At 43.9% G+C, this 21362-nt stretch overlaps 1 protein-coding gene across 1 annotated transcript in view; it reads left to right on the forward strand.

Annotated features, from left to right (window-relative positions):
- The window catches only part of med13a (mediator complex subunit 13a), a 67753-nt gene that overhangs the window by 14739 nt on the left and 31652 nt on the right, over positions 1–21362 (forward strand). Inside the window, exon 3 of the mRNA XM_084941422.1 lies at positions 4022–4190. Coding sequence (XP_084797548.1) covers positions 4022–4190 — 169 coding nt within the window. The remainder of the gene's footprint in view (positions 1–4021; positions 4191–21362) is intronic.

The raw sequence follows: 21362 nt of genomic DNA on the forward strand, positions 1-21362 counted from the left end.
TATGGAACAGTTCAGTGTGTTCTGCAACTCGTCACCTTGGCTGTGACCTTTGCACGGTGTGAAGTGGATGGATGTTAAGTTACTTCAAGTGTCACTTTACGCTCTTACATAGTCTCACCCACTTCTTTTAAATTAAAGGTGTGCTGTTTGCATATAATTTGTCATCTATTGGGAGTAAAAGGTGGTTACCTCATAAACCGCTGTGTTTTTCTTTTTTAGATACTTGATGTGGATTAATGTTAATGAGTGCTGAGGCTTCTGTTCTTGCTTTTGTCCCAAAGAAGGCTAATGGCTGTCGCTCAGGGACCCAGGACGACACGTACAGAAAGGAAAGCAAACACATTTGGGGATTTGTTTAAGTGTTTTTGAAATTATTTGGTATTAATCTCCCCCTTTTCTTCTTATAGGTTGTGGCAATGCAGAGGTGTATTTCATGCTCTTCTCTGCCCTGGTAGAGCCCAAGGTTGGAAGTTTGGTTTCCTTCCTTCCTTTTTTTTGTTTTTAAATGTGATTGTCTCTTTTGGTTTAGAGAGGCAGACTGGTAGATTGTGAGCAGAAAGTTTTTGTGTCTGTCTGAAGTATATTGCAGCGGGCATTGCATGATGAGCACGAGGTCGTTAAAAACACTTGAAGCAAACCAGATGTCTGTTTAAGAGCTACTTGGCGCTGGAGGGAAGGGACAGGCGACGGGGAGGAGGACGTACGGGGCAAATGTGGGTCTTGGCAGAGAAAAGCAAATGGGATAACCATGGCGGTCTTTACAGAGGAGGCCTGAAATGGGACTGGAGGTTTAAGCACTTACTTTGATGTTTTCACGATTTTTCCATCTTTTGAACGTTATCGGTCTCAATGATCTGTCTCTCGAATCCTTGATTTTGGCCTAAATCCTATTTTGTTTTTTCCCCCTCAAGTCCTTTCTTTTAATCTGCCATCAGTGCCTCAGTTAGTCGGCTTTCTTTTCTTGCTGACTTTTTGCCCTCTCGCCTGTAATACCTCTTTAGGATGGCCTAAAGACCAGATGCTAAATCGCTGAAAGCAGGCTTGTGTTAAGAAAAGGTCCTTTTTGTCTGTTTATGTCCACATTTTCTAGAAAGTTAATGGCTTTATGTTGTTGTTGATATATTTTTTAATCCACTGTTAGCGTTAATTTTTAATGGGGAAATTGCTGTTTTCCTGCCCAATTCCTGCCTTTGCCGTACTTTTCTGTGTTCCTGATCTTATCCCCGAAGATATGTGTGCACCTGATGAATTAGTTTGTTTCTCTGAAAATCGTTGGGAACATAACCCCTTTACTTGGCAGCTAGCCTGAGGGTGTTTTTCTTTTGCTCGGCTGTAACGATTCAAAGGCTAGCCGGAGCTGAAGTTGACTGGATTTGATAGTGTTGGTAATATTTTCCTTCTGAATTGGGCGTCTTTTACATGGCAAGCAGATGTTTCATCCTTGCTTTTCTGGAGTTTAGTAAGCTACAAGCGCTCAGCATCTTAAACCTGCCAAGATGGCATACAGCCTGTCTCATTCAAAAAAGGAAGCCAGTGTAATTTCCCATGTGAATAACCTTGCAATCATTTTAATTTAAAATGTCGTTACCCGAACTCGCATTAGAACAGCAAGCCAAGAGTTGGCTTAATAATTCAATAAAATTTTGATTAACTTGCTTCTGGGCTGACTCGTACCGCTCTGGCACACGGCGAGCTGACGTGAAGGTAGGTAGGTCACACTTGGTGTTTGTTTCGACTGCGCTCACGCAGAGACGGCACACTCGGGGAGATGTTTGCTGCAGACTTGACTGAAAGGAGCTTAAGTGCTATAAGATGTGAGCAGTGGCTGTTAATGAGATTAGGTCGGCATTCAGGCCAACACTGAATGTGAATCACAAAGCGGCTCTGATATGGGCCTGATCGTGCATTTCTTCATCCAGCGTGGCTAGATGGAGTGTAATGGGTGTCTTGTTTTATTTCAGTTAGACATGCAGACCAATTAAATACAGGCCTGTGCTTTTACGAGTAGTACAGCATCAGGTGAACACTGTAGCTAGGACAATTCCTGTTTTAGGGCATTGTACTTTCCCAGTACAGTGGGCAAAAATGATGTCTCACCACTGGACAACGAAGCTCTCTGATTCTGTTATCAAATTTCATTTGTAGCAGCTGTGTAAGGCCCTTCATAGAGAATAACAAGGGCAGCGCTTTTCAAATTCTTTTGCTGCCTCCAGGTCTCCACAAAGCTCTAATAGGTGAAAAAAACCCACACCTGACTTTTTGTAACCGAAGCTGTGGCATTACGCTGACCCGTTGCTGTTGTATCGTAATCAGCCTGGCGCACGGGTAACGGTGATGTCATTATCTCTTAAGGAATTTCCCCCCTCGTCTGTTTTCATTCCTGAGACGTCTCTTTCTTAAAAAGCTTTCCGCGATAAACATTACACCCCATCAGCAGAGTGTTTACAGCTGCGCACGTGTATCGTGTGGAATCGGCGATTACTTTTCAGGAAGAGTTTGTGAGGAGGAGACTTATTGGCAGGTGAAAGCAGCGCAGGCATCATCTTATTATTATAGGTGGTTTGAAGTAATAATTCATGTCACTGAGATGTGTAGTAAATTTGTCAGGTCTGAAAGCGAATGGTGCTCTAAGTAAAAAGTGGAAGGGAAAGAATCAGAGTGCATGAAAGGACGAGGAGTCGAGAGGAGGAGGGGGATTCAGGTGCCAAATCATCATAAGGCTGATGCAGCGTTTGCATGCAGGAGCGTTTCTGCCATGCAAAGGAATGTTTTAATTTTAATAACAGTAAGAAAGTAGATGGGCGTATAAATATCCTGGACCGATAGTGTTCACATGTGCAACATTCTGAGCAAGACGATATTTAGTAAAGTCACTTTGCAGCATGTGTGTGACATTTAAGTTGCTTTTTACTCTTTGCCTGAGACTAACTTGGGTTCCGCACTGAGCGAGTGAAAAGGGAGTTGTTGGAGTCTGGAGATCCCTGCTCACCAAGAAACGGCATCACACACAAACTGTTTTATTTAAGGGGGAACTGGTGGACGTAATGGTCACAGACAGTGAATAGCAACGTGAATACAGCAAACATCTGCAATTTTTTTTTTTTAAACGAGAAGAAGTGAAGTCTCGGTTTTTCCCCAGTGACCTGAAAACAAAACCGGAGTACTGTTGAACTGTGAATTGTGCTCTTCCACTCCTGAACCCTGGTACTAAACACAAAACATCTGAAACCTCCACCACCTGAAAGCAGGCAGCGGCAGCAGGTTTCCACTTAACCGCTCCCTCTCACAGTGATCGCACTCTTGTTTGCATGTACACGGCCTGTTTGCCATCTTTCTGACTGTTTTGCATTCCAGGAAATGTTTAATTTCTGTAGCAGAAGTGTCTCTGCGTCCAGACTGTGACAAATATCATGTTACAAGACTGTAACCCGGTCTCCTCTGGTGGTTAAATATGAATTCACACCGCTGGTGTGATTGGTTGCCACACGTCAGTTTATTTGACGGTTTGTGATGCTGCAGGGTGTTTCGTGATGACATCTATAGAATGAAAGGGCCATTTAGTCAGCGTGAATTTTGTCGTGAAGTCGTGGACACGGCGTGCTCGTGTTCAGTTTGTCAGAAGTTTATACGTATTCAGCAGTGATGCGTTATTAAAAACAAACACTTTCACAGCATTTATGTGTCGCCCACTTTGAAGTCAAATGAGGTCATTCTGGGTGATGAAACGTTTTTAGTGTAAACCTCGGTGTTGGGTGTGATGTGACGATATGTTTAGTTATGACAGTTGGCGTTGCCATATGTAATGTTGTAAACACTGATAAATATCCTTATTAGTGACAGAGCCATCTGATCGAGTGTAAGGCTGCTTCTCCTCAGCACAGCAGCGACGCGCTCTGTGCTCTCGTGATTGACATGATTGATTATTTGCCCTGCAGAGTTCTGACTGTTTTCTCTATAAAAATGGTACGAAAGCACTCAAATCTTCACCTTTCTGATGGCTCTTTTCTGTTTTCTTTACCAGCCGAGGACGATGGGCTTTGGGAGAATGGCCCTTCCTACGAGTGTCGCACTCTGCTATTCAAAGCCATCCACAACTTGTTGGAGCGCTGCCTCATGAATCGCAGCTTTGTTCGCATCGGCAAGTGGTTTGTCAAACCCTACGAGAAAGATGAGAAGCCCATCAACAAGAGGTAAGCTGGCACTGCTTGTTCTTGGCCTTTTTATTTTATAACATTGCCGTTTTGAGTGAGGCTGTGATGTGTTTGGGTGCAGCTGAGTGGGATGAGCCCTGACGTTAGTGGTTGTGTTCCCACTGTTCACTTGGCATGAACACATGCATTCGTGTGCTGGCTGTGGGGAGGAGCAGGTATCGGATAGTATGGATCGTACCAGGGATTTCCTGTTGTGTTTTTGCTGCAGATCCTCTCAGTAAACATTGTGTTTGGGCTGTCTTTCATGTTTGGCCCTTTTGCTGGAACCAGAGCAAACAAAGGATCTGGCTTCATATGTGTTTGTTGATGTTTTGAAGCCTGGACTGACCTCAGTCCTGATGGGTGCATTTTTGCTGGGGAGGGGAGGAGGTACCCTTGTGCCAGCACCGTTTGTTTCCTTTCTCTCCTCTTACTCTGTGTGATTGTGTGTGTGTTGTGTGCAGCTGAGGTGTCCTCCACCTCCTCGTTGCTATCTGCTGAGCTGGGTTTCTTGCCGTCTGTGTCAGAGTTCATTGATAACAGACAGAGACACGGCTAGTGAGGACAAAATGACCATAGCAGTTCTTCCCCACCAGCTACCCTCCTCACTTTGTCTTCGCACTGAACACACAGCCACTGGCTGAAAGCTCCATTGGAGGTCTTTGTAGATAATGCTTTTAAAAACTGCAGTTGTAATGTTAGGTGCTGACTAAGATTAAACCATTTGGAGTTGGTATGGTGCTTTTGGTCAGATTTTCCAGACAGCTGATCACAGGGCAGTCCAGCTATTTGATCTTGTGTAGGCACAGCCACGTTTGTTTGTGTTTGCGAGACATTTGCAGCGTCCAGGTTAGAAATTGTGTAAACTGTATCTGCTGCCAGCCTGTTGTTATCACTGCCTCACTGTCGCATATACGGTTTCACTCTCCTACATCTGTAGACAGTTACTCTTGTGTGGTAGCTTCATTTAAACACTGTTATAATAATAGACAAGATGGTACTGAAGATCAAGTAGCTTCTCTCTTGAGCCGTACACATGCCCTGTTTTTAGCTCTATCGCCTCTTTACCCAGTACGCTGATTGCAGAGGGCCCCAGTCAAGGGGAAAAAAAACACAATGGTCTTTTCCTCTGCTCTGGAATTCACAGGCCACCCTCTGTCTGTGCGTCTGGCTTTGCCTCCCTCTCTTTCTCTCCCCTTCCCTCCATCCCCCTCTGCTGTCACGGAGCAGACTGGGCAGGTTATAAATAGTGGTGCAACTACCCTGAATCTCAGTTGTCGTCAAAGATTTTCTTTTCCTCCTCTCCTTTGGTGTGATCTGCAGTGCCCCAGCCGTGCTGGGATTTCAAAAAACACAGCGCCACAAAAGGGTGACAGCAAAGTAACCGGGCTAGTGTCACTGCCGTGGCCCGAACCGCTTTTAACGTAATGCTGTACTGTTAGTTATTCATAAATGGCTCTAGTAATGTTGAATACAGAGCAGAGTCTGACTGTCTTATCCTTCTTTGCCTCTTGTCTCCATGGCAATATTGAAGCTTGCCCTATCAGTACTGTGATAGAGAACTGAGTGTTTACCCCTCGGGAGACCTAATCGTGGTGTGTAGCATGACTCGTTATGACTTATGTCAGTGCGCATAGCCAACATCCTTGTCGATGACTGGTTGATTCCACTGGGAGTGAGTGGAGTCGGAGGGAATTCCCACTCTCATTGTCTTGTGAAAACTCTACTTAACTGTACAGTGTTTAACTCCCGGATGCCCCCCACCCCAACTATTGTAACAACATGTAGTTGGATTACTTGACACAGTCGATGTTTGCCAACATAAGCACCTTGCTCTCCTTTCAGTGATGAGTAGGTACCTTTAATTTAGTGTGACTTTTTCTTCTAAAACACTAATCGACAAGCAAAAGCTAAAATATGAGAATCGGGACATGGTAAGAAAACTGCAGGTGTGCATGGTCTTTGTAGCTGATTACTATAATCAGAGACACTGTGTCCAGGAGATACTCATTGGATGCATGGTCTTATCTGTCATTTGGAGAGATTCATTAGGAGAACAGTAGTTTTAGAGATCTCCTCATTGAAGAGGTGTAACGTAAAGTCAAAAAGTAGATTTGAAGTTTCTAGACTGAGTCCACGACATCAGTGTCCTGCAGTTATAGTGCCAGGTTTGTTCTTACTGTATCAGTCATAAAACCTTCACACTGGCCTGCTTGTGTCGTCGTAGCATGCTGGCACCCCCAGTTTAGTGAGTGACTCTGTGATCAACGTGTAGACTGAGCGCTTCTTGAATGGCTGTTGGTCTTTTTTAAAAAAGAAAAATCATCTCCAGGTTGATTATGGGGGCTGTCCTATCCTGTTTCCCCCTCCTCACAATTCAAACTGACTTTAATAAGATTGGAAGGTGAGAATTTGAATTCCATCACAACATGACAAAACCAAGTGTTTAGACTATTACTACATATATCGTTATTATATTACCTCAGTCAGTGAGGTTATATAATCGCCTTGCATTAGGCACCTCGCTCGCTTATGTCTTTCCTGATCTGTCACCTATGCAGAAGCATGCACTCTAAAGAGCACATTTTTATATTCATTATTCCAGCAATAATGAATATAAAAACTGACTTAAACAGTCATGGAATTAAAAAACAAATCAGTGAGAATATATTTCCTGGTTGGCACTGAGCCACGGTGTATTTACACACTGTATTAATCTGTGTTCAACAGGGCCAAAGTACTTCCATGGAATTGTTATCATGTTGCCTCTTTTCAGTATTTTTTCCCAGTTTTGGAGGAAAATGCACGTGTGTGCTTTGTATCACTTTTATGCCTCTCATTAGTTTTGTTTCTGTGTTTTATGCACCTGTAGTTCAAACAATGCTTTATAGCAGAAAATGGTTGTTTACTTTGACGTTAAATCCGTAAGATGCAGACCGACTGGTTGTTTATTGCCGTTGTATGATGGGCTGGTAGATCAGTTGTGTGTAGGCTCTTTGAGAAGTGGTTCTCATCTGGGGAAATATGAAATTGTGATAGGCACATTATTTTCTGTACGTACATAGGACGATAAGTATAAGTCACAGTGGATATTTAATGTAATATACAGTGTAGTGTACATGAATGTACTGCTGGGGCATACTTTTGAATTAGTCAGCAGTCCAAACTCCCAACATTGGAAAAAGATGTTCAAAAGCTGGAACTAATAAATACTGAAACATCTTGCTGGGTGTATAGCTAAAAATCAGATCTGCAGATGGGAAACGCCGGTCATCCCTCTGATCAGCAGGCGGCTCCTGTGCAGCATCCAAAGTCTCCAGTTGGTGGAGGCTGGGGCCAGCTGACACTGTTCATAACCTCAACCCCAGACCTCAGCACGCCGTGTTGAAAAGCTTACATCATCCCTGCCCCTCCTCCTCTTCGCTTCTCATTATAGCATGATGTATGTGGCAAACAGTTTTTCTCAATCTAAAAATAATAATAATTAAAATAAAAAACTGCAAAAAGTTGCTCCTCTAGTTATCTTTTATTAGGTGTCAGACTTGTTTCCATTTGATAAATAAATGGCTGCACGCTGATCAGTTAAATCCCTTTTGTTTAAAACGTGAGCTGCCACTGCAGCAGCATGAGTCGATCCAGCTGACAGTAATTCTCTTTGTTTGGTGAAAAGGCGGCTCCAAGTTGTGTAGCTTCTGTGAACCTTCTACTGCGAGGTACACTGGCTCCAAGAAAGACAGAGAGAGGGGGGAGGGAGGCGGGGAGCGAAGGAACAAGCAAGGGAGAGCTCCTCTTGGTTGTCATGGCAGCAGGGAAATGCACCCTGGGATCGAGTGTTTCCAAGGTGAAGCGGGATGCTCGTGCTCCATTGGTCAGCTTAAGGCAGACTAACTCGTCGACTTGCTCCTAATTGGCTGTGCCACTGAAATTCAGAGCAACATTAAATCCAGCCTGCTTTGAGGTTTCAATTTGATCAGGACAAAAGGGATATTATTTCTTTATCTGCATGGCATGTGCCGTGTACTTGAAGCGGCATTTACAGCATCGACAATGTACTCCAGCTGCGCTGCAATCAGTGTTAGATTACCACTCCACTGTATTTAAATATGTGTGTATGTTTGTTGTGCATGCAGTTGTTGTTGTTGTTGTTATTGTTATTGTTGAAAGCATCGTTAACAAGTCAAGCTGTTATGAAATGAGGCCAGTCTGCAGCAGCTCGTATTACAAGAGACACACACACTAACAAACATATCTCCCACACATGCAACTGTCTGCACTTTTCTGCATGACTGTGGCTTATGTGGATGAGCACATTCTTCCGCTATTGTTTTGGCCCGATGTTGGGAGGTGAATGCGCGAGTCCTGGTTCGCTGTGGCAGGCGGAAGCAGAGAGCAGCACTCTGTTAAGTAGGACAGTGCAGGATAAAGGGCCACTGCCTCCAGTCTGGGGCTAAAGTGCTAAATTTATCCCCTGCCTGCTCCCAGCACAACACAAACACACAGGGAGACGGGCACACAAACATGTTCGTCAACAATCAGTATGCGAGCCAGTCCACATCGAGGGCAGTCTCGGTGTTGGCACACAGTGTTTTCATTGAAGTGACTGGACATAGAACCCGCAGTCAGCGAGGAAAACGCATGTAGTGCAGTCGCACAGATATAGACATGCAGGAGAATTCAGCACCTCTGCTCGGTACCCTGCCCCCAGCACTCGACTGCCTACCCCCTGATCTTGCCCACACTTCATCAGTCTCTCTCTGCAGCAACAGGAACTCCAGGGAGACTGGGCTGAGGGGCCATGTGACCCAGTGCTCTGGATATATCATGTTGCTGGAGAGATCCTGTCCAGAAGATAAATATGGCTCTTAAAGGAAAATACCGATAGCTTTCATTGGTATGGTTTGTTTGCTTAATTGCTGCCCAGTGATACAATATTAATGATTCATTTCCCTTGGCGTTACATTAGTGTTACATTTTTAAAGTCCTTGCACCCCTCATATATAGTAAGACTCTATAATCTGTAGCTGTCACCTAAGCTTAACTACATACCAACATCAAACCTGTCAGCTGTGTTGCAGAACTCGTTACCTCGTTACGGTAAATTGGTTAAAATTTTGAATATCGGAGCAGTTTCCACTGTTTAGTGCCAACCAGAATTGATCTCATTTCTGAAGTTTGCAGTAATCCGTCTCTGTTTGTACTGTACCACTGAGAAAACACATTTTAGAAGTCAGCAGTGGAATTCAAGTGCAGCAGCATGACCAGAGTTCCTTGGTCATAGTGAACGATGCGTTCTTAGGTTTCCCCCCACTACCTCTAAGTCACCCTCTCATTTCCTCAGCAGCCGGTGACCCGCATTCCTTCCATTCCTCTCATCTTCCCATGTGACCAGGGGCTATGGTGCAGTACAGGGCCAAGCACAGGTCTCAAAGAAGTCGTCATAGTTAATCCGTCAGGCGTCACTTCCCCTCATCTGCTCTGCTCTTTGCTGTGATTTGTGTGCTACTGTCTTTAATCCCAACGTTCTGGCAGATGGTCACATTTAAAGATAATATCTTATGGTTGGGGGCATTTCACCTCATCGCGGCAGACTCCTGTGCGGCTGCGTCACAGCCTGACCTAACCCTAAAATGTCCAGAAAAGATGGAGGCAGATTTATGGATGTGTAATCCCTTCCATAGATTACATTGCCAATTACACACACATGTTGTCAAAATAATGACAAACCAGATGTTTGGTTTTAGGTAAATGCCATCTTATCTGGGCTATTATGATTAAAAAAAAAAAAAAAAGTAATCTGCAGCAGTACTCGCCAAGCACGCTGCTCCAAGCATCACGGAGTTGCCACAGCTCTTGTGTGGATTTATTTAACCCCCAGTATCTTTTTATTTCTTTATGTAATCCCGAGCTGACTCCATGGTTTTGAAACTGGGGCTCTTTCAGGGCCATAGCGTCTGTTGCAAGAGTCCTTGTTCTTCCTTTTGCGTGAAGGTTTTAATTAATGGCTAAAACCTTTTCACCACATGTGCAGCTTGAGCTTTTAACCTGCTAGTAAAGTCTTAGGCCTCATACTTGCAGGCTTCTGATATTTATTCTGATAACACGCTAATTAAATAGTTCTGTTAATGAAAGAGATTCTGCCTTTCTGTTAAAAGTTTCATAAAACCTGTAAATTTGGTCATGGCATTCATTTGCATTTGCATATAGTGTCTTATAGATGGTAAAAGTGTTACATGCTTTTCAAAAAGCATATCAGCTTATTAGAAAGAAAAGGGACAAAGTGGGCCTTGTCATTGTGGGTTCACTGCAGAAGCCCAGCTTTAATCCGGGATAATGCTGACTAATTGCCCTTAGCTCCGAGTAATGAATCTTTATTATTACAACTGCACAACTCGCTTACTTATGTCATAATGATCTAATGACTCAGCACACTTTTAAACAGGCTTAAAATTATTTTGTCATTACATACTAGCATAGTAAATGTCGTCCAGGTATACACTGTTTTATCCTTTTGTCTCATCCTTTAGTTTATGAGTGTAGCATGCTTTGAAGAGACTGAATATTTTAACAGATTCGTATCACACAGCAGTGACACGAGCTCCTCTTTGACATGAAAGAACATGTGCGCCGTCACAGTTGTGATACAGTTGCAAAGGGATGATGTAAATGTGGTAATGTGCGTAATGTCTGGCTCACATTGAGAAAATGGCTTTTAGCTGATTGTAGGTGTAAGAGAAGGAGTGTGTGTGTGTGTGTGTGTCACATGCTAAATGGGGAGGCAGCTAGAACCCGACTTGCTGTCAGGGTTATGTCAGTATTATCTTTAGTCAGCTACGGCAGTATCCGTGTGCGGTTGTGATACACTTGCAGAGGATCGGCTTTCTCCTCCGTTTATGGACTTGTCGTTCTATCTCCATCCATTTTTCCTTCCCTTCCAAGTTTAATCTGACACGTATAAAGAGACTCAGCCCCCCTCTCCATTCGTGGCAGAGGGAAATCAATTCAGCGTAATAGAGCTCTGCATGTGTGAAAGTGCTGGCCTTAAGATTTTTAGTTTGGTGTTTTCCCCAGCTCTCAGCCTCCTGTGTACACCAGCTAGAGCTGGTGTGTGTCTCTGGGCCTTGTGTGTTTTTGTGTTTATGTTACTTGGCAGTAGACAGCAGTGTTGTTTTTCCCAGTGGTCAGGTGGCTAGACAGTAGGGAAGATTATATCACCCTGGAAGTGTCCTCAAATTCACTGCTGTTTACCGCTTTAATCCTTTTTCTTCTTGGCCTTGCCCTGCTGAGCAAAATGACACAAATGAAAATCTTCTGTTTCATTTCTCAAGCCAAAGGCAACCGTGGCATTTTACATTAAAGTCAGATTTGCACCGCCTTTCTGTGTATGTCCTAGTAACAGGCATGCAAACTAAACAGTAACACTGTTAAGGAAAACAGACTGTTTTGTTCTTTGTAAGAGAAACGCCTTTCACAACTAACCACACTTTCTTAGCATGAACATGGATAAACAGTTGTGACTGAGCGGTGGCATAAAAGACTCTCCATGTGTGATTGCTGCCAGCTCCAGAATCATTGTTTATTAATGTTGTGCCAGAATCTGTGCCTATGCCAGCATGTCTTGTCACTGCAGCAGCACATGACCAGTCAAAACATGTTTACATGCCCCAGATTGTAATAACAAGCTGCTACAATGGCAGATAACCATGTATTGGACAGCCCAGAGGTGACTGATGTTTACAGTAAAGCAAAATGACCAGAAGTGAAAGGGCCTTTGTTTTCCCCTGAGGAAGGCGCACTGGTTGTTGTGCTGAGGAAGTGTACAGCAGCTAAACGGAAGCCCACGTCTTAGAGCGGAGCAGCCGGACGAGCTCAACAAACATCTGTGGAATGTCACAGCTCCACTGTAACCTTCCTTTTTCTCTCTTCTGTCTTTTCACAACTTCCTCCCCCCAAACTCTTCTTGTCACTTCATGCTCCGTGGCTTACAATCGACTTCTGATTCTGCACAGGTCAAGTTTCATATCACCTTTCTAACTCTGTGCGTCGGTGTGTCATTCCTATGCTCAAACAATACAACAGTTCCCAGAAGACTTTTTGGCATTCTCTAAACTTTGTTTTACACTTTCCCAATTAAAACTGGATTAATAACAATAATAAAATGCTTTATTATATGGTTTTATCCAACAAAAGGATGTCTTATAAACAGAAACAAATGTGAAAAGCAAGAAAGAAAGTTATAACAGTGATACCACAAAAAGTGCAGTTCACATGAACTTAATGTAGCTCAGGCAGTGAATGGTTTCATTGATTTCTGGGAACCTTGGATAAAGATGATGGCAATGACAAAGGTAAACAGGTGTACTAGGACTCTGGGTGTTGAGCAAATAGAAAAGTGGCAAAAGGCAAGGCTAATTGTGTTGTATGTGAGACTGGACACTAAGGAAGGAACAAAGGACTTGTATCAATTACCCAGGCAGAGAGATCGAGCTGGAAAGGATGTGCAGCAGGCTGGGGTGAAATGTGCTCAGATGGTGGAAGGAGCTTTTTGAAGAGTTGATGAATGTAGAAAATGAAAGGAGCACAGTGAATCAGGAAGTGCAGATAATTGGTAAGGAGAAGAGAGGGTAGCTGGGAAGAGGAGAAAGGTAGCTGACCCAGATGAAAGTAGCAAGGTTTATGTGCAGAGCTGTAGTAAAAACAGGGGATTAAGCTGTTGATCCACACCAGGAAATGATGCTGAGACGAGAGGTGATGATCATTGAGCAGCAGTATGGCTTCATGCTGAGAGAGAGCACTACAGATGTGATGTTTGCTTTGAGAGGTCAGAACGAGCTTCATTCTGTTTTTGTGGATGTAGCGAAATGATGTGGTGCAGTGCAACTGTGGGACTGCCTGAGGAAGTGAGACGTGCTAGAGACTAGGGGTGCAACGATACTCGTATCGATATTGAACCGTTCGATACTGTGCTTTCGGTTCGGTACGCATATGTATCGAACAATACAAAATTTTTTATTTATTTTATCAACTTTTCTTCTGACGATGCTGTCTGTGTTGAGCGCTCAGTGGATCTGCGTTCGACTACTCCGCCTAGGCTGCACTGTCGAGCGCAGATCCGCTGAGCGCAGTGCAAGCTAGCAAGACAGAAGCTAAGCTCGTTGCAACATGGCAAATTGAACCTCCCCCACCCTCATTCAGATCTGGCCTTTGGAACTATTTTGGTCTTCATGTGAAGTATGACCCTGAAGGTAAGGGCGTCATGGACTAAAGTAAAACAGTATGTCGGATGTGCCACGCAATGCTCAATTACATTGGTGGGAACTAGTGCGTTAGCGCAGTTAGCTCGTTAACGTGTTGGCCATCCAGCCCCACGCACGGGGCGATCCGCGGCAGCTCGTTAACAGAGATTTGCCGTGTTGTGGCGTTAACGTCATTTCAGATTAACGCTGACAGCACTAGTGGGAACACAACGAATATGACTGCACATTTACGCCGACAGCATCCTCGTGCAAAGACAAGTGGAAGCAGACAAAAACAACAAGCACGCATGCTACAAACTTTACCCGAGTCATTTAGACAGCCGTTAGCACAGGATTCTCCTTATGGGGACCTGATATGTTTAATATGCTGCTGAGAATATAGCCCAGAAGAAGCGTATAGTATAGCTTTTAGTTTGAAAGAGCCATTTCTCTGTAATAAACTCTCTTTTCCAAAGATGAGTGATTCCTCGATCAGATAGATTTTTTTTCTTTTATTATTTTGTTGTTTCAGCAACATTAAATTTAAAAACTGTACGTTTGAGTTAAAATATATATTTATAATTTTAATAAATGACAAATTAAAAAAGCATGAACATTTTTTTTGTATCGAAAAAATATCGAACCGTGACACCAAAGTATCGAACCGAACCGTGAATTTTGTGTATCGCTGCACCCCTAGTAGAGACGTATGCCAGGCTGGTGCAGAATATATACGAGGACAGTGGTGAGGTGTGCGGTAGGAGTGACAGATGGGTTCGAGGTGGGGGTGGGATTCCACCAGGGATCAACTCTGAGCCCCTTCTTGTTTGCACTTGTAGTGACGGACAGGCTGACAGATGAGGTCAGGCAGAGTCTGTAGACGACACTGTGATCTGCAGTGAGCGTAGGGAGCACTCGCTACCGGAGAGGCGGAGGTATGTTCTCCAGAGAAGGAGCAAGACAAAATAACATGGAGTCGAGGTAGTGAAGGTTGATAGGTTTAATTACCTGGGGTCAACCATCCGAAGCAACAGGCAGTAGACACGAGAGGGGAAGAAGAGTGTGGAGGCCGGGTGGAGTCAGGGGTGACAACAAGACGGTAGTGAGACCTGCTTCGGAGACTGTGGCACTAACAAGAAAACCAGAGGCTGGACTTGAGGTGGCAGAATTGAAAATGCTTTCTGCCTGTGTGTGTTGATGCATGTGAAGTGAAAAAGGCGACAGAGGAATACAAGAAACTTGCAGTTGTACAGACGACTTGTTTGTTAGTGAGACGGTCATTATCATATCATCTGTTTGTGCTACTTATCAAACTATCCCTGCTGAAGGTGCTCTCTGTGCTCCGGTCCACCTGTGCCGCCGCACAGGTGGCTGGTCTTCAGCACCTCATTTTCATGCCAGGCCAGCTGAAGGCAAGTGTGCCCACCTGCCGCCTTTTGTATGTGGCCACGCTTCAAACCCTCACCGGATTGTCTTATTGTTTTCTTACCAAGCTGAGGGCCATTTGCATTTGAGAGGTGAAGCAGGCCTTGCCTCTGTGGACAATCAGAATGGCATGTGAGCAAGCGTCTGCTGTGTGTGACAGTGAAGAGAGTAAAAGGAAGAGAGCAGATCAGAGAGCAGCCTAAGCCATTTGCCAGTTAATAGATGAAGAGCAGAAGAGAGGGAAGTGGGAGGAAAGGTGGAGACGGATAGAAAAGATGATTAAAAGATCTCGAGGTTGCTTTTTCAGGCTACGTCAGCCTGTGTTCTTTTATAGTCGTTCTAAACATGACAGACACGGAGAGAGGCACATAAAAATGTGAAGCGAGATCCCACAAATCTAGTTAATGAACATAATACTCTGACAAGCATCCCGCTGTTTTAAAGGCTGTTTAACTCAGCACTTTAGATGCACTGCAACCTGTTTCATCACATCATTCTTGAAATGATGCTTGAATTCCTTTAATAATTTGACAGACCAGAGGAGATACTTAGTTCTTTCTGTGTCCATTAGCTCGAGCTTTGTCTGCTGTTGACAGCTGGTGGTTTAATTGCAGGCATGCAGTCTTTTGTGGTACTCAACGCTGGCCTTGACTTTTGGCCTCTTTTTCCTCTCCAAGTGCAAGCAGTGTCTCGCTGCGGTGGAGATGACATTCTGAAATCCCAGAGAAGCTGAGTCTTGAGGCAGGTTCAGCACAAAGTAACAGACACAATGCATGCCCCAAGGGATCCCTCTGGGAATTCCTGGTGATCCTTAGACAAAATATAAAGCTTCTGAATGAAGTCATAATTTCATTTGGAATCGAGTTGGGATGGGACTCCTGCAGGGATGTAGGCAGTGTTGCTTTTAAAGAGGCGTCGTTTGCACATGATTTTTACATTTTTGTGATTTATTTTTTTGTGTGTATTCCGTACAGACTTGAGAGCATTAAGTTTCAGCGTGAAGGTCAGTAATGATTAGAGATGGGGGTGAATTGATAGAGCATTCTATCAATGCAAATATTCAGAATACTATAAACAAGAGGGTTCATCTCACGCACGACCATCCTGGGATAAGGTCAGCCGAGCAAACTTGCATCAAATTGGTTCAACTGAGAAATCATCCAACCCTGGACACACTTAGGTTAACAAAGTTGCCTCCTAATTCAAAGCAAGCTAATGGCACAGCAACCAACCTGCCATGTCTGGCAGGTTGGTTGCCCAGAGCTTGTTGCGCATTGACAGCAATTTCTGATCGAAAGACAATAGGACGCAACCTTTGTGCAAACAGTTGCAGTCTGACTTGGACCGAGTGCGATCACTCTGAGAGTTTGTCAAAGTTGTGTAAATAATTGCTACCTGATATATAAATGCAGACAGAATGCCAACATGTTGCCATCAGTCTGAATTCATCTTTGTCACATGTTGTGTGGGCGCAACTAGGGCTGTGCGATACGACCAAAATCTCATATCCCGATATAAGACATCTATCGTCCGATAACGATATAAATCAAAAATGTAACATTTTCTGTAAATTCTGTGAATCTCGGGCAGCTCGACTTGTGTGAAGTGTTTCCAGCTGCGTCGTGTAGCTGGAGTCGAGTGTTTTAACCGATGCATGAAATGATACATTTTTAGACATAAGTTGTAACGGCCGCCGTTTTCTTTGTGAGTATTTATTCCACGGCGTGCTGCGGGGAAAAGCCTGTTCTAACGTTTGACTCTAAGGTTTATTTTTTAGCACCTGGCGGCTCTTTTTTAATTCTCATCCGTAAATAATCTGCTCTTTCACGTGATTCCGTTTATTTTGAAAAGTCTCAACAGGATCTTGAGCTTTATTGTGAAAGGTTTATGTGGAACAAGCGGACACGCGGTGGTTTTACCGTCGTTGTTGCTTGTCTGTCTGTAGTGTGGTTATATTACATATAAGAGAAAGAGAGAACTTTAATAAAAGAATATAGCCACTACAGTGACCGTCAGAACCATGAACAAATATTGCCGTAAACAGTTTATTTTGCGACACCACGAAACAAATGACAGCGTAAAATGAAACGACAGACGTTTTTATATCGTCATGCGATACATATCGTTATATTGAACAGCCCTAGGCCCAACACCAACTTGCTGACACTTGGTTGGATTCCTACTGAACAGGAGGGTTGCTGCCCCAAACGTAATAATTAAACGCAACAGATGAGACTTTCAGTGATTTCTCCCAGTTTATTGCTGTCTTATCAGAAACAGATTGCATGTAATTGCAAACTTGACCACATTTAATTTCAGACTGATAGCAGGCTGACGTCTTATAGCAGCGTTTATGGCAGGTTTTAGGGACGCTGTCATTTTGCATCCAAAAAACATAATTTCCTGTTTTTAAAAAAGGTGTTAAATAGCAATGCAAAATGCCATAATATAATATATCTTATTGTGACGATATCACACCATGGGGTGTCTGCTCTGGTGATTCCCACCTATAGTAGCCATGTACCAAACTCATTTACTCAGAAGTCCCAGTACTGCTCGACTCATCTTAGCTAGCGGAACAACCCGCCATTCTTACCAGCAGCTGTTGGCCGCTGTATGTGTCTGTCTTGCTGTGTGTGCGCACATGGTTTTACATCCACCAGCTTGCTGTGGGTGTTTGGAGAAGGATTAAAGTTGGATCAATGCTGTGTGTTTGCGAATGTCACACGTGGGGACAGGATGGTGAACACTAGCAGAGAGACTTGACAGTTTGTGCTACATTTAGTCACTGTGTGTGTGTGTGTGTGTGTGTGTGTGTGTGTGTGTGTGTGTGTGTGAGGCAGCAGTGAGGAAATGTGTCTCATGCTGTTGATGTTGCGGTGCTTTTTAGGCCAAGTGCTGATCAAGCACCTGTTGACATTTAAAAGCATCTCTGTGCAAATTGCTGTGCAACTTCTAAAAATCACATTTAATTGGCCGGCCTACAGGATTATCTGTTCACATGAAACACTGAAGTTTCAGAAGTCAACAAAAAAAAAACTATTTTAAGCTGCAATTACATATTTAAACAGTTTAAAACAAGACGACAGAAGGATAACGTGACATTTGGGTGTTTAAAGTGAGATTCTCACACTGGGAAGTAATATGATAATTTAGTATGACTGTTTAAATGTCAGCAGCTGGCATGTCGAGTAATCTTTTTAACCTGTCAGCTGACACTGACACACCAATCTGTACAATCACATTTGTAAAGAAATTGATTTCTGTGTGTGTGTGTGTGTGAGAGAGAGAGAGTGTATTTGGTTGTACTTCTGCCTGCTGAGCCACAGATGGCAGCCCTTTACCTCAAGCTTACAAGTGCCCCACAAACACAGATGTGTGTGAATGTGTGGTGTCAGGTTTTCTTTGCATGTGAGAAGAGAATGGCGTGCTGTATTTCTGTCGATGTCTGCAGAATGTGCCGGCACATTTTTACCTCACTCCCTCCCTCCCTCTTTTTTTCTCTCTCCTTGTCACTCTCGAAGCTGTTCACCTCTTTCCTTCCATGTACATAAATACACTACTGTATTAGTAAGTTGGCCTTGTTGGCCGGCAACAAAGACACTGCATTCAGTGCGCGACAAGAGCAGTCTATCCAATTCTTAGAAAGCCAAGAATAGATCCTGAGGGGGGGGGGCAGGGACACCACTACCCCTGCAAGCCTGTACTAGTCAAAATTTGCCGCCACCTTAACAATTTGGCTCCACGCCGTGAAAGCGGGAGGGGTGCTGGTGGTTTGGCGACGCGTCTTGGCTCCATAACTGGAGGGTGTTTTTTCACAGCGCACACACCCCGTAAGATACACACTGCAGTCAAAGAATCCTGTTGTATATGGCTGCCTGGTTACCTGAGCTGCTGCGACACACCTCCCAGACAAAGGTGTCTTTGCTCTCTCCTAGCATGTGGCCTAATTGCCCAGATGTCTCCTTGCATCAGTTAGTTAAGAAACGTCTCCTTGTCAACTTAATGGCAATAAATGTGATTTGTTATCATTTACATGTAGGTACAGACACAATCTGTGGTGGTTCTTTAGCTTTAGTCATTCAGATTTTTACTGTAAAATAATTGTAAAACACACGTGAATCAACAGTGCACGAGAACCACGTTTAGATACGATTAGAAAAATGTGGAGTTGTTTAAGCCGTCATGTTGTGATTGCACAGAGGGTTCAGGCTGTTCCATTGCAAATGAATGCCACAGGTACAGGACAGCTGCACTATGATGTGTGACTGTTGCACATGTGACTTTGTTGTTTCTTTTTTAAAGTGTTTGGGGGTTAAAATAAAGGGGGGGGGTACCCAAAATCAACACTGAGAGGAAGTGTCAAAAGTCATATTTCCTGGATTACAGTTGCTTATTGATTTAATGATAATAACGACTGATATGATCTCTCATGTTTGTCGTTGTAACCACAGGAGCGATCACTTGCAGTTGACTTGAAACAATTTGTCTTCTTGCTTTTTTTTTTTTTAAATCACTCAGTAAAGCTGGGCTCACACTGTGCGATTTTTGTCCCATTTTGAGCCGATTTTTCAGTCGTGCGACCGTTTTGGTGATCGGCCCGATTCTGGCCTTCATCGTGCATCATGTGGTATACGTGGGGTAACGAGAAGCGATTAACACCTCACGACCAGCTCCCGATCATCAATCGCTTTCAAACCTGTTTGAAATCCTTCCGACCGTTGTGAGGGTGTCACCGCAGCTGCTCACACTGCTCACGTGCAAACACATAAACGTCGGTGAAAAACACGGAGCAGCAGTGCAGCGTGTGATCTGGACCAGCGATGGAGGCACAACTTGTAGAACTTTGGCTCATCCGAGCCTTTTCAATGTGGCCTCACAAAATCATCACGACTACAACAACCATGAAAATAGTTGGATAGACACTGCTGCTCAATCACAGCTGCCTGATCAATGTTTTTTATTAGCAATTTAGCAAAGTTGATGGTGGTGGTGTGTGTCTGTGTGAGTGAAAGACAGAGAGGGAGAGCGAGCGACAGATTTTCTGTTATAACCTTATATATCCATTTTTATGGCCGCACAGTGTGAGCACTCGGGTCGCATCAGAGCATCGGGCCGTATAGTGTGAGACTCTGCATCGTGACCTACGAACTTCTAACCCCTGCGAGTCAATCGTGCAGTTTGAGCAGGAGCTGAATAACGCGACTGAAAATATCGCACAGTGTGTGCCCAGCTTAATTGAGTTGCATATCCAGGGCAGATCTGCAGTGTAGAATCGTGGCTGAAAAGAGAGGCTGAGGTTACAGATTGCATTAGTGACAAGAAAGAAATTGGACTTTGATTAACTTTATTCTAGCCAAACCCGATCCATCAGACGTGCCAAGTTCGGCCCAGGCACTGACCTTTGCGATTACAACATCTCTTAGTACAAACAATTATGTGTGGCTCATTAAAGACAAAGAAGCAATCGTGCTCTAAAAACCTCGTAACAATGGAGATGTGTGGAATTTGATTGCCATCTGCAATAACGCTCACTTGCTCAGACCTTAGGAGAACTTTATCAAAGCAATTTGTTTTTCTTTCACAAGACTGTGGAAGGTCTTTTCTCCCCATGTCGATCTGCCTCGCTCTGCTCCTTTCCTTTAATCCTCTGCACAGTAGGTGTGTCAGTGCCGGAGAGACGGGTAGAGAAGACTGATATTTGCTTAACCAAATCCTCAGAGGAGGCAACCCTCTCTGATCCACTTCCAAATTCAATTCGTCCTTACCCATTTGGTCATTTGCCACACACGCTGCCTCTTGCGCTAACTGCGTGTGTGCGTGCGTGTACACATGTACACGTCAGAGAGAGGAAAGCCTGCCGACAATGCTGTGCATTTTCCCCCGGTCCCTTCTCCCTCAGTCTACCCCGTCCTTGCTTTACTTCTTTAAGTTGTTGTTTGTTGCTGCTGAGGTCAGACTGGCACAGGCAGGCTTTGTTGTGAGCACAAGAGCGTGCGTGCGTGCGTGTGCGTGTTCCTGTCTAGCTATCTTTGTGAGGACCGAAATCTGCATTGTACTATACTTGTGAGAACCAACAGTCACTTGTGAGGACACACTCACCGGTCCTCACAAGTTTGAAGCCTTTTTGAGCCTCAAAATGTGGTTTTAGTGTCAGGGGTACAATTAGGTTATGGTTAGGTATAAGAGAAAGTTTGATTTAGTTGACTTTCATTAAAGTTCTTATTGCACGGTCCTAGGGGACGCTGGATCATCCAGATTTCTCCCTTCTCTGCTCCTCTTCTCCTCTTCCTCGATGGTCCTCTTCGCATATACTGTAGTCGATCCCTTTTGACTGACTAGTTCTTGTATTAATGATTGTGAAATATTCAGCTTCTGAGCTTTGCGGGAAGAGTGATAGATATAAAAAAATATAAGAAGATAAAAATCCAAATAAATTAACTAAAAGATTAACTAAGAACATTATAGGGTAAGGGGCTAAGGAAAGCATTATGTCAATGAAGGTCCTCACTAA

Source organism: Perissodus microlepis, chromosome 10 (assembly GCF_051167445.1).
Source record: "Perissodus microlepis isolate ML-2025 ecotype Zambia chromosome 10, ASM5116744v1, whole genome shotgun sequence".
In the NCBI taxonomy this organism is placed as follows: domain Eukaryota; kingdom Metazoa; phylum Chordata; class Actinopteri; order Cichliformes; family Cichlidae; genus Perissodus; species Perissodus microlepis.